The following is a 14,013-nucleotide window of genomic DNA, read 5'->3' on the forward strand; positions in this document are numbered from 1 at the left end:
GTCCCTCTGTACAAATGTGGGAAGGGAGCTGCAGGTCCACCCTATAGCTGTTTGGCTGACGCTTACTCAACTTATAAACTTATCATTTGGTATTCTACCAGTCTACTCTCACAATGAAGCAATGAACTAGATCTCCAAAACAGAATTATAGCAGAAACTCAAACAGAACCACCCCCTTCCCCCGCTTTCAGAGTGGGTAGGGTATGAAAACCTAACCTAACCTACGCAACTCCTTATGTAACTGGCACGTGAGCTGCTTTCTGTGTTTTAATTTTGGAGTTGTTCAGGCTCCTGAAACTCCCCAGGCACCCACCCCTTCCCTCCGGCCTGTATTGAGAGAGTGAGGGGCACTTTTGGCCTGAGGAAAGCGATCATTGCGGTTTGACTGGTATTTTTGAACAGCGCTTAATTCTTTAAGAGCTATATTCCCCTCATGTTTTATTTCCTTTGTGTTCTTTCCTCAGGCTTCTTCCCTGACTGTTTTTTGGTTATTTGTTGGGTTTTTTTTGGTTTTGGGTTGTTGGTTTTTTTAAAATAGAAAACGTTACTGGGAAGTTTAACATTTCTTTCATCTTCAATCAGATGATCACAGCTGAGTTATTTCTACCTCATGCAACTCATTTGCGGTATGTTCTGGGGGTAAAATCCCACATTTTAGCATAACTCGTGCTCTCCCTTTGCCTTTGGCGGTACACGTAGACACAACAAACAAGCTTTTGCTTCATCGCAGCTCCTTCAAAACAAAACCGCTCTGCAGCCCGCTGCTCCGGCCTGCCCCCAGCTGCACCCGCTTGTTAAGAAGCGGCAGCCCTTCCCCTTTGGGACGTCCGCCTTCACGACTACCAGGTGCCCATTTTCCACAGGCAGTACCCTCAGCTTTTCCCTTCCTCGCTGACCCGGAGGGGCCAGGCTGGGGCTCGCCTCGACCCTTCCGGGGTGCGCGGCCCTGCCCGGGCCCGCACGGGAGGGCCCAAGCCCCTCGCCCCGCGGGGCCCCGCAGCGCTCGCCTGTCCCTACATGCCCTGCGCGCCCGCCGAAGGCCGGCGGCGGAAGCCGGAAGCGCAGTACCGGAAGTAGGGCTCAGCTGGCGGGGGGGGGGGGGGGGGTGTCGCAGGTGAAGCTGGGAAGCGCGGAGCCATCTTGGTGCCCGCGCCGGGCAGGGACCCGCCGCCGCTGCCGCCGCCGTCGCGCCAGGACAGCGAAGCGCCATCGGGCCGGGCACGGGGGGGCGTCCGCGCGCGGGGCCCCGCTGACCATGGGCACCTAGAGCCGCGGGGTCCAACGCGACGGGAGCAGCAGCAGCGGCGGCGGCGACAGGCTGCCCCCCCCCCCCCCCCCCCCCCCGCCGGCGACCAGCGACCAGAGCCGGGCTCTCCCCGCCTGCCGCCGCCCGCGCCCCCATGAGGCCGGAGCCGCTGCCCGCCGCCCGCTGGCGCCGGTGACGAGCCGCCGGGAGGTCGCGCCGCCCCCGCCGCGGGCGCCCCGGCCGGACGGGCCGTTTTTCATCCTCCGCGAGCGGGAGGGAAGTTGTCCCGTCCGCCGTCTTCCCCCCGCTGCCCCTTCCCGCCCTCGCCCTCCCTCCGGTTACTGCACCGGGAGTGAGAAAAGCACAACCTCAGGGAGACCTGGCCCTGCGCACAGATACCTGCTTTCCCCCAGCGGGAGCCCCGGAGGAGGAAACCGGCCCTTTCCCTCGTCCTCCAGCGCCGTGGCCGCTGGCGTCGGAAGCCTTCAGACCCTCCGTGTGCCCGGCAGGCACCTGTCCCGCCTGGAGGCAGCTCTGATAGACCAACCCCCCGCCGCCTCAAGTACATTTTGTGGACATAAGCATTTTTTTAACTTTTTAAAGAACTTTTTTGTTTTTCCCTGGGATTTTTACGTGCTTCCCCTTAGTTGATTTCCTGCTTTTCCCATCTCAGATAGCGCTGGCTCTGTTTTTTCTGGTACCGTAGTATGGGGATCGAATCAAAATTGAGATTTTAAGTTTTGCAGGAGCCCTCAAGTCCATCCACCTGTTAAAAGTGAGCAGAGCTGTTTCTGTCTTCTTTTCTCCCCACGTTGCCTGTCGGATGTGATGGAACTCATGTTCGCAGAGTGGGAGGACGGGGAGAGGTTTTCATTTGAAGACTCTGATCGCTTTGAAGAAGACTCTCTTTGTTCCTTCATCTCTGAGGCAGAAAGCCTTTGCCAGAACTGGAGAGGATGGAGGAAGCAATCGGCTGGACCCAATTCTCCCACTGTCAAAATGAAAGGTGAGGTCACCTGGTTTCGTTGGGGTGCTCTTTGGACTCGTGGAAGTTGTGGGGCAAGGGCAGTGGGTGGGTGAGAAGATCTGCAGGAGGAATGTCAAAGCTGCAAAGAGACATTGCATGTAGGATCATTGTCAGGATACTTTTTGACCAAAGATTTAAACTGAAAATTTACAGGGGATCTTAAGACAAAGCTGTATTTTGGGTGAGATTTCACCTGCATGCACTCTCTAGTCTTGCAATGCTGCTTTTCTGAGTAGCTTTTGTGGGCTTGTGCTCGGAAATCCAAAACCAGTTTTCTATAAACAAACTGCAGACTTGGCTTCGAATAACTATGCAGAGATTCCCGCCTTCTTTGATTGACATATATTAAGGTTTCATAGAGGTGTTTGTAATTGCTATAAAACTACTCATGTGGAGGCATGTAAGCCATCATTGTATAGAGCACTGTTTTCCTTGTCTGTTTCTTTACATGTCTCTTTTTTTCTAGTAAATTAGCAAACTTTCTTTTGCAGTAGTAGAGCAAGAGGGCCTTCAGACTGTCACAAAGAAGTCAGTAAACTGCAGTGTGTCTGCTTCAAAGAGTCATTATATTTCCTTTCTTGTGGTAGTAATTTATTTTTAATAGCAGACAGGAAAATAGATAACATTGCCAATTAAAAATTATTTGGAATTATCATATAGCTGCTGACTCTTTGCGCTTTTTTTTTTTTTTTGAAGTGAAATGTAATTTCTGTTTTATCCTGATGCATCTTGACCCTAGAATTCAGGTGATGTTTACATCAAGCAGAGCCAGACAGACAGTTAACAGAAATTACACAAGCCTTTCCTACTCTTTCTTTTATCTCTTTTCTTTTATTTCAATCCAGTGTCAGTACTTTTCCTGTTACTGCTGGTGTTTGTGACTGTCACCTGCCTCATTAATATCGCCCTATCTGGAACTGTGAAACTTCATTCTCTTCTGAATGTTGGCCTTACATGAACAGAGAATGCAATTTACATTGAATTGTGCTGAAGTCTGGCGGTGTTATGCTATGGACAAATGTTCACTTGTCACTGTATTAGAACCAGAAAATACACTTTGCATTAACCGTAGGCTTTCCAGAGCAGCTTACATTTTAGATTTGTAATAATTTTGAGAACTGTTCCTAGTTCCAGGTGTGTAACTGCCTGTGTTTCCTGACTAGTCAGGATTAGAGTTGACGGTAGGATGGAAACTTTAAAAAAAAAAACCAAACAACAACAAAAAAACCCCCAAAAACAAAACAAGAGAGAGAGAGAAATGCCGAATACAAGTCCAAGTTGGATAGCTCTCTTGGATCCTACTGCCAGGATGCATTGGTTTTAGTATGGTGTAAAGAAGGGGAGCAGTGTTGGTGTTGTGTTTTTTAAAGCTATGAATCCTGATATGTAGAAGTAAGCATTGCGCACAGGGCAAAGCATGTAAACTTCATGTTTTGCTTTAAGTTTTGTTGCACATGTTAACTTGCTGGAAAGGAGCTGAAGTTTTGAAAACATACTGCTATGGAAATAAAGACATCTCTGGTTTGGCAGAGGTGTATGAAACTGGTGTGTACAGATCTACAAGTTAGACTGATGTTTGAAAAGGTGATCATTTTGTTCAACTTTGAGGTGATTTTAGATGTTCTCTACTGGTTCAGTGTATGCTGGTGTGTTTTTCTGGGTCTTGGCCTAGTTCATTTAGCTTTCTTGACCAAATTAAAAGCAAGCAGCAATTGCTGTCGCTGCTGTCATCCACTTGTTGCATTAAAATGAAAAATCACTTCAGTAGATTGTGTATGTTTGCAATCCTCAGTCTCTTTCCTGCCAAGAGAAACACAACAGCTAACATTATCGTTGGGATAATTGTAATTATTTACACCACATTGAGATGTTGCTATTTCGGGTTCTACAAACCTACATAGGCAAGAGTTGTATTGCTTGTACTTAGTTCATATCTTTTAGGTTTTATCTGCAGAAAAACTTAATTCGTTTGTACGAAAGTTTTACTTTAACAAGAGAGACGTTCTGAAAGGATACTGTTGCCTGCTTTAAGGCCTTTGCTGGCAATTCCCAGGCTCTGGTCAGAGTTATTTTGAGAAATATGTGAAGATGGATTTGCTGCCTGAACAACTATTTATCCAGTCTGCAAAGTCACATATGATATCACCAACATGGAACACTTGCAGGTACTTTACTGTACTCAGTGTGTTGCCAGTGAGTCTGGTCTAATGAGGGATCTGTCATCATCTGAGACCTCCTTGGATTTCAGAACGCCTATACCAATTTAATTACTTTTAACACCTCTTTTTGACAGTGTTTTTGTAGTCAGAAAAAACAGTTTGTATTGAAAACTTGCTGGATCCTGAGGTTGTCAGTTGTAGTGAGTCTTCTAAAATGTCATCATTCTGAATTGAGCTGTGTGTTTTTATTTCCATGGTTTACCATTTTGCAGTGGCAAATATTCTATTAGCAGTGCATAATATTCTATTAGCCTTTTCCTCCAGTTTGGGTCTCAGCCTGTGTTTTGGTTTGGAGTCAGCCAGACATGTTATATAACAGAAAGGATTTCTAGCTTATTCAATTGTTTTCAGTTTGTCCTTGTGAGGGTCCAGTTCTTCATTAATTAGTTCAAAGGGAATCCCCCTGAGACTGATGGAAGTGCTGTTGGCTGGGGAATCCTCCTCTTAAACAAACAAACTACCTGCACACACATCAGTTATGGCTTTCTTACTTTATGAAGATTTTGTTTTCTTCTTGAGTATTTTAAATATTATGATTCTGCTTACTGTAAATTTAACAGTAAGGCTTGGGGTAGCTTGTTGCAAATATACACAGTATTCACTGCAGAGGGTCACAAAAAAGTTGAGTTATTCACTTGTTTGTCAGTCACTCTATCAGTTTGCTAGAAAGATGATGAAGCGTGGAGAAAAATGTTCAAGTTTCTCCAATATGATCATTGGAATGGAATTCTTTATGAAATCAGGTATCTTAAGTAGTTACATCAGAAGAATAGGACTGTAACTCGTTGATTTTCCCTCATTTAATTTTCACTATGGTAAAGTCCTCTTATAGTTCCCTTGTATATTCTAGAAAGGAATTTTCTCTTTAAATATAGAATTGCTAATGTGAAGGAGGAATGAATTGCATCCACTTTATGGATCCCCTTAGGTTTTGAAACTTCTCTCAATCTCCACTGGTTCACCTGTACTGAAACCCTGGAGGAAACTTCAGCAAAGTATGTCAATTTTGGGAATACTGAGAGTCCTTTCATAATTTCAAACATTTATTTTAGGAATTACTGTTTCTCTCGTTAGATTGCCTTGATTGCTTGTTTTTACCCTTCCCTTTTTTTTTTTTTTTCATTTTAAATGAGGTAATGTTTGTAACCGATATTTGGCCATTGCCTGTATACATCACTGATTAGAAGCTTACAGCCATACTAGGCAGACAGGGGATTCAGCTCTGAAGTTAAGGTGAATGGATGTTTTGAAGAGCAATGTCCTTGCAGTGTCTTCAGAACCATCTGGTTTCCCAAGTTGGTTTGTGGCTCCAACTCACTTTCTTCCATATCAAATTACATTCCACCAATTTGTTACCTTTCTACCAGCGAACACACCCACTTGCCTTTTTTTTCCACTTTTCTCAACAGTCTTTTCTTTCCCAGAAACTGTTATGAGAGCCATTATAATCTTCTAATTTCCCTTCTAATTCTTTAAGAGTTGTATTTTTCATTGGTAATTGAAATAAGTCTAGTGTTTCTGCAAGTGTTTGGTTTTTTATCAGTTATCTTCACATAAGGACTTTTTGTGACAGAGGTCTTGAGAGTAAATGTTCAAGTTCTAAACCCACTGTGCCTTTGTTTCTTCTTGAAAGCTTCTAAGCTGTTTTCCACCCTTGGTCCTTTCTATTTCACAGTTTCTGAAGCATAAATGTTTACCAAACACTGAAAAAGTTGCCATAAATACTGTAGGATTGCTAAATAGTGCGTTCACAATATTTCTGCTCAGTTTGTATTTACTCATTCACACCGGCTTCTGCTGGAAGTGTGCTGATGAGTTGTGTGGAAACTGGTTTCGATAGGCAGCTAGTGAGAAAGCTTGATTGATTGATTGATTGATTGATTGATTGATTGATTTACTGTAAGCCTGAACCATTGTACACTGTATTACAAACCCCCCTCAGACTTAACTAAGAGTTGATGCAGGCAGTGATCTCCTAGAAAACGTTCTCATTATCCAGGCTCAGACAGTTTATGTTCTTCCAAACTGTTAGGAGTGCCCACAATGTTAAATTCTGGGCACAATGCCTCAAAAATGCAAGCTGTAGAGAGGGAATCGTTGGCAGAGAATAGACAGAGCCTGAGGTGAGGATATGATCAGTTTAGAGAGACAACCTGATCAGGCTCTGAGCAGTGTCTACACTGGTAAAAAGACAGTGACTTCTTCCTCAGGATTGCCAGTAACTAATAAATTAAAGTTAACTGTTGCTCGAGCAGTAATTGTAGAGAACAGCAGGAGAGGCATGTAGTCTCTTTCAAATTCATACTGTACTCTTCAGACTCTTGTTCTTTTCAGAGAAGAATGTTGGTGTCATCCAAAGTGTGTCCACTCCTTGAGCCTGCTGAAGCTGGAAATGAAGACTGGTTCACTGCTGTTTTGTTACTGGCTGTTACTGTGTATTATAAAGTTCATGGAATCATGGAATACCAGGTTGGAAGAGACCTCAAGGATCATCTGGTCCAAGCTTTCTTGGGAAACGCACAGTCTAAATAAGATGGTCCAGCACTCTGTCCAGCCAAATCTTAAAAGTGTCCAATGTTGGGGACTCCACCACTTCCCTGGGCAGATTATTCCAATGGCTGATGGTTCTTCCTGTGAAAAGCTTTCCTCTTGTGTCTAATCGGAATCTTCCCAGGAGTAACTTGTATCCATATTTTATCGGTTACAACTGATTATTTTTTTTCGACTTTATTTGTGCCTCTGGTATTAGGAGGGAGATTATGTAATTGACTCACACTTCTGGGAGGTACAGGTGTAATATGTCTTGTTTGTTGTTGTGGGTTTTTTTTTTTTAATTTAGTACAATGCATGACAAATCTGTTTTAGCCCCAATATATCTGTTATAATATATCCAAGTTCATTAATAACATTAAAACCCCAAAACAGTAACTGTTGAGCAAAAGTATTGTATAGCTTTGTAATGAATTTCATTATAGAAGTAACAGAATTTTAAAAATATATATGTTGTTGAGATCAGGTGTTGAAAGAGTAAAGTGAAGGCCTAGCTGCTAGTAGAAAATACTTTTCTCTATAATTTCTCACCTTAGTAAATTAATTTCACCTACTTTTATACGCTATTCCATAGTGGCTGGTGATGTTGACTTGCTATACAGCAGAAGCAAAAGTTCAAGTTGAGGAAGGGACTTACTGCATTGTAATACAAGGTGCAAAGGGGACATGGATTTATTAAAGCTGAAGACACCACAGAGCAGCTCTAGGGACAGTCATTTATCAAGACTGATTGGCATAATTAAATGCACTGCTTCACATCTGGGATGCAGATTTCAGAAGCTGTCTAGAAGTTTCTGTGAGGGTGGTGAGACAGAAATTGTTGATTCTGCCCCCTCCCTGCCAGTGTTCAAGGTCAGGTTGGATGGGGCTTTGAGCAACCTGATCTAGTGGAAGGTGTCCCTGCCCGTGGCAGGGGGGTTGGAACTAGGTGATCTTTAAGGTCCCTTCCAATCCAAACCAAATTTTGTTCTGTGAGTCTATGAAAAAAGTAGTTTCATAACATGGTAATACTTTGTCTTTTGGAAGGATGACAAGTTGAATGACTCTCACACATTTGTCTCTTCATTTGCATCTTCCTGTGCCTTTCTGAGATAATTGAGTGTGTGTACCTCTCCTTTCAGAAATGGGTACCAGAGAAACCACATAAAGAAGCTGTCAGGAAAAGTTCCTTTTTTACTACTGAGATTTTTTAAATGACCAATCCAGTTTAAACTCTCTTTTGGTCTTCTGGCCTTTTGCTTTAGCTAAGCTTCTCTTCCCCTCACAAGAAGTAGTGCACATTCTTTTCCTATTTTAATGTCTCATCTTTCTACTGGGAAAATGTCTCATTTTCTCCTGTCTCATCTTTCTATTCGTTTTGCTTCCTGGCTTCCATGGATTTGTTTTTTTTGTGCTTGTTTTCTCCTTCCTTTCACCTTGAGGAGATCCCTGTGTTGCCGAATGACCAGAGATCACAGACGCTGTATTTGCATTTCAGGCTGATTGAAACTGTGGGGGTTGTTCTTCTCTGTGGCATGTTTACATCTAGGGAAGCAAGGATAAAGATTCAGGTTTGATCCTAGATGCTGGATTGTGCTCTCCCTTTGTTTCCTGTACCTTTCTTTATCTCGCTCTTTTTTTTTTTTTCTTTGACCTGTTCTTCATTGCTGAAAAATGGGGTTTATTTATTTTTTACCTGTAGGTAACTAGATCTGTCCTGAAGTAAAAACAAAGTGAAGACAAAACAGGATTTCTCTCAAGCTACACTTCAGGTTTGAAGTATATGGTTATCTGGGCAAATGTAATTCTACAATGAAATGCAAATGTCTTTTCATCATTGAGTATTTTACTCAGAATAACACGTGTTAAAACAGCTTTTTCTTTTCATACTTAAAAGGGGCTTTTTTGATGCTTGGAAGTACTGCTTATTTCAATTCTTTGAATGCCAGCACCAAAAGTTGTTTTCTTTGTTAAATTAATGTATTTGAATATCTCTGTGATCTGGTGCTGTAGGCAGGAAGAGCAGGCAGGAGACTAATTTTATGTGTCTTACAGCCACCACAGAGAGCCTTGTGTTTTGGGCTGTGCCCCCTTTGCATACCTGGGGTCACAGGTCACCCCAGGGAAGCAATGGGGAATAAAACTGAAAAAAAAATTCCTGCAGCTTCTGGAGTGTTGCTGATAAAAGCCAGGAGCAAAAGAGACCAGATTTTTTTTTTCTGATAGGTTATAAAACAAGTAGGAGAAGATGTAGGAGAAGGTGTAATTCCTGCCCTGATGAAAACCCTGGAAGATTTAAAATTAGTTACTCTCAAGATGCGTCTTCATTTCTAGGCAGTTTACTCAATTTCAGAACCTGCATTTTCTGGCTCTGGTTTTTGCTTATGTCCAACAGCACAGATGAAACTTTGTGACTCTTCACTTGACCATTAGAGATTTTTTTTTGTGAGCTGCTGAGTTCATAAAGTGATGGGAAGTTTCAAGAAGCCAAATCGGCTTGTTTGATAGGTGGAGGTGAACTCCTAGCTTCATGACTCACATTGGGCTGTTGTCAGTTCCATGCTCCTCTTGCTCTGGTTTGGTGTTGCTTTTAGTCCTAATATAGTGACATGATCTGTATGTTTGAAGAGCCATCAGTTAAATGTGATTTAATATAGAATCATAAAATTGCTTAGGTTGGAAAAGATCTTTGAGATCAGGTTCAACCATTAAGGTAGCACTTCCAAGTCTACCACTAAACCATGCCCCTAACTGCCACATCTATGCATCTTTTAAATACCTCCAGGGATGGTGAATCCACCGCTTCCCTGGGCAGCCTGTTCCAATACTTAACAGCCCTTTCTGTGAAGAAATTTTTCCTAATATCCAACCTAAATCTCCCCTGGTGCAACTTGGGACCATTTTCTCTTGTCCTATTGCTTGTTGCTTGGGAAAAGAGGCTGACACCCACCTCGCTACAACCTTCTTTCAGGTAGTTGTAGAGAACGACATGGTCTCCCCTCAGCCTTCCCTTCTCCAGACTAGACAACCCCAGTTCCTTCAGCCGCTGCTCATTAGACCTGTTCTCCAGACCCTTCACCAGCTTCATTGTCCTTTTCTCATCACGCTCCAGCACCTCGAGGTCTTTCTTGTAGTGAGGGGCTGAAAACTGCACACAGTATTTGAGTTGCGGCCTCATCAGTGCTGAGTACAGGGATATGGTCGCCTCCCTGCTCCTGCTGGTCATGTTGTTTCTGATACGGGCCAGGATGCTGTTGGACTTCTTGGTGACCTGGGCACTCATGTTACGCTGGCTGTCGACCAACACCCCCAGGTCCTTTTCCGCTGGGCACTTTTCCAGCCACTCACCCCCAAGCCTATAGCGCTGCATGGGGTTGCTGTGACCCAAGTGCAGGACCCGGCACTTGGCCTTGCTGAACCTCATACAACTGGCCTCGGCCCATCGATCCAGCCCGTCCAGATCCCTCTGCAGAGCCTCTCTACCCTCAAGCAGACTAACGCTCCTGCCCAGCATGGTGATGTCTGCAAACTTACTGAGGGTGCACTCAATACCCTCATCCAGATCACTGATAAACAAACAGAACTGGACCCAATACTGAGCCCTGGGGAACAGCACTTGTGACTGGCCACCAACTGGACTGAACTCCATTCACCACCAGTCTTCAGGCTCAGCCATCCAGACGGGCTTTTACCCAGTGGAGATTACACCTGTCCAAGCCATGAGCAGCCAGTTTCTTCAGGAGAATGCCGTGGGAAACAGTGTCAAAATGTGCAAGTTTACAACTTCAGAGTTTGGTACAGTCTATATTTCTTGTGGCTTTAGTGAGAAAAGAAGCAAACTGATCAAACCTGGGAATGGCTATTTTCAAATATAATATACCCAAAGTAAAAATTATTCTGTGTATGAGTTGTGAGAGTAAAACTCACATGTTGACTTGTGACCAGGCCTTTTTTTTTTTCTCTGAAGTAGTACACACTGCAATCAACATCTGTTTTGCAGCGTTTGTGTAATAACTATGGTGAAGTTCATTTTTAAGCAAATGTAAATTCAGCAATTTCAGTTACTATGAAAAGTTGGTAGAGGATTAGAGAGAGGCTTAAGTAGGCAAATGGATTTTTTTCTTTGTAGGGTAACTAAGAAAGTTTGGTTTTGTATAGCCTAGTTTATGAACCTTTGCTTGGTTATGATGTCTATTTTTTGTTAAATAGTTAAATTACCCTACGAGCTACCGAGTATAACAAAGGAGTCCATACATGTTTTTAAACGCACATAGAATTGAAGGGAAATGTGTATGTATTAATGTTAGTCTAGCAAATAGGAGAGAGCTTTCTTGTCCGTATCAAGTTCTTGATAGCCTGTGATTGCTGAGTAATATAATTTTTACTGATATGCTGAGGAAAGGGTAACAAAGTGAGTTGAGTACTAAGAATAAGAAATATGAAACCAGAAATAAGGAATTAAGAAAAAAAAAAAAGGGAATGGCAAGGATCATGGGGTAGTCTTTTAAACAAACAAGCAAAAAACTCTTTCTCCTCCCCCAGTGTACCTTCGAGGGAACAGAAATGGGCATCAGAGATTTGAACAGCGTCTCTTATCCTGGTTATAAAACCAGGAACAGAGACCATCTCCTCTTAATTGTCTGGTGTCCTAGTTAATATACAGTACTTTGTTCCAGAGGAAGAAAGGAATGTACAGCTTCAAAAGATGTTTTGCATACTTTAATGAACTTTTGGAGTAGATGTTTGGCTATTTAGAATATTTATAATTAATTTGGGGTTTTTGTTTGTTTATTTTTGTATTTTTAAGTAACATTTCCGAAGAGTCAAAACCAATTTATTCTTCAGTTCTTAAAGTGCAAGAATGTCTTTTAAGATTTCATTGCTCTTTTTAGACCAACAACTTTTTTTCTGTCACCTATTTAATTGTAAGACTGTAAAGCAGTTATAAGAGTAATTTAAAATAGTGTCATGGCTAGAAGTTATTTTTTCAACTTTATTTTAGTGTACTTTGTCTGTGTTAATCGTTTCCTCCTTGCTCATGTTTTGTGACACCCTTCCAAACCCTCCAAATGTAAAATTCAAATCACATATGTATCAGCTAGCTGAAATATTAGGCCTAGAAATTTTTTAAAGACTAAAGAGGAGTGATGCATATTATACAGAATATTTAAAATACTGGTTCTAATTTCAGAATGCCGTGTCACACATTTCTAAGTTATCTCCTCTGAAGCTGTGTAGTCCTGAGCAATAAGTATAGGGTTACCAACCAGAAGATTCTCATGCTTCTCATAATTTGTGTGGTTTTTGATGCATCCTTTCTTCTTTCTTTGCATGTAGAATGCAGTAATGTTCTGGCAAGGCTGTGGATAGTTGTAGCATTTTTAACAGAAAATACTGAAAGTGATGTCTTTGAGCATGTTTCTTGATGGTGCTTTAAATGTTATGGGCAAGGCTTGTGGAAACTGTTGTTTTGGTTACTTTTAGTTCATCTATATTTACCTCCATAGAGCTGGAAACATAGTAACTTTGAAAAGAATGAAACAAAGGAGCTCTGTGAGGCTGTGATATACCTATTACTTAAAATCTTCTGGAATTGCGTATTTTGAGAAAAGTGATGCTGTAAAAAGTATTTGGTTTTAATAAAATATTGTTGCTAATACGGATCATTATTAGCGTTTCTAGATTGCTGCAACAAAAATGTAAGTAAGTAGAAATGCCAGTATTTACCAGTATCAATTAGGGGAAGGTTGAACATGTTTAAGACGTATACAACTGGAAAATCTGTGTGTTGATTTTTCGGTATTTACCTAAATCTCTACTGGTGTGTGGTTAGCACTGAAAAAATTTGCAAGTTAAGACATTCTCTTTTCATAGAAGAGAGAAACCTGAAAAGATTGCAGGAGTAGTGTCTTTAAACAAATTCTTAACATTCTTATCCAGCTGCTGCAAGTAGGGGGACCCAAGTGTTATTTCTTGATGTCTCAGTGACTTTTGTGCCTTTCCTTTGTCTGCTAGGTTTTGTTTGTGGCTGTGAGATGTATAGTAGAGCTTTCAAGCTTCTTTTTCCTGTGGGATAAGGATTGGCATATAGAAGAAAGGGAAAGGATACATGGATAAGATGGAGGGAGGAAGAAAAAAAATTTGTCCTCAGAAGTCCTGTCCCTTTGTGGGAGAAAAGCTGGATGCTGGAGGGGGGAGTAGACTTGAAAGAATGAAAAAGAGAAAGGCCAGAGACCAAAACCAATATATAAAAAGAAGTCTGCAGTTTTTACAAAAATACAAATAGGTAGTGTGATAAAAGAAATATTACCCAGAATTTGTCTGCAAGCAATGAGAGTCTTTACAGAAAGGAATACAACGGTACTTTTTCCTGGCAAGTTAAGACACTTACGAGGTGACTTATTGAAGCAGTGGGCAGGTGAATACTTGGGCCACTGATTCCAGCTTCTGCCTCTGTTCAGAGAGATGAAAAGTTTAAGCAGATGATCATGGAATCACAGAATAGTTTGGGTTGGAAGCGACCTTTAGAAGCCACCTAGTCCAACCCCCCTGCAGGGAGCAGGGACATCTTTAGCTAGATCAGGTTGCCCAGAGCCCTGCCCGACTTGATTGTGAATGTTTCCACGGGTGGGACTTCTCTGCTCTGGGCAACATTCTTTGCAATCCACAAATACTGGTAAACATGAGTAATTAATTGGTGGAGATCTGAAAATGAAAACACCGATATTTTAAAATCCAGTTGGTATGGTTTTGGTTTTTTTTTCCCAGATAAACTAGTGGAAAAAGTTAATTGCAGCTTTTCTGTTCAGCATGTCTCCCCAGCCAGAACTAAAGGAAAAGTGAGGTGCCCTTAAAGTACATTTAGTCAAGTTACCATCTGGACTCTTTTTTTAGATGTATTCACTAAAACAGTGCCTACCTACAGCCAAGCCATTCCCACTGACATCTCTTCCATGTATGTGATAGAACAAGGTTCTTCCTTGAAGCACAGA

The 14,013-nt window shown here is 42.1% G+C and overlaps 1 protein-coding gene across 4 annotated transcripts in view; it reads left to right on the forward strand.

The window, feature by feature from the left end:
• Positions 1-1,644: 1,644 nt before the first annotated feature.
• The window catches only part of ZSWIM8 (zinc finger SWIM-type containing 8), a 65,027-nt gene continuing 52,658 nt past the window's right edge, over positions 1,645-14,013 (forward strand). For 3 of the 4 annotated variants that reach the window (XM_009947319.2, XM_086466397.1, XM_009947320.2), the window contains exons 1-2: positions 1,645-2,239; positions 2,311-2,318. In XM_009947319.2, coding sequence (XP_009945621.2) covers positions 2,075-2,239; positions 2,311-2,318 — 173 coding nt within the window. In that variant the 5' untranslated portion in view covers positions 1,645-2,074. Of the gene's footprint in view, positions 2,253-2,310; positions 2,319-14,013 lie in introns of all 4 variants that reach the window. The other variant, XM_086466395.1, reaches the window with a different exon arrangement.

The sequence above is a fragment of the Leptosomus discolor genome, chromosome 6, assembly GCF_034619465.1.
Source record: "Leptosomus discolor isolate bLepDis1 chromosome 6, bLepDis1.hap2, whole genome shotgun sequence".
NCBI lineage: Eukaryota > Metazoa > Chordata > Aves > Leptosomiformes > Leptosomidae > Leptosomus > Leptosomus discolor.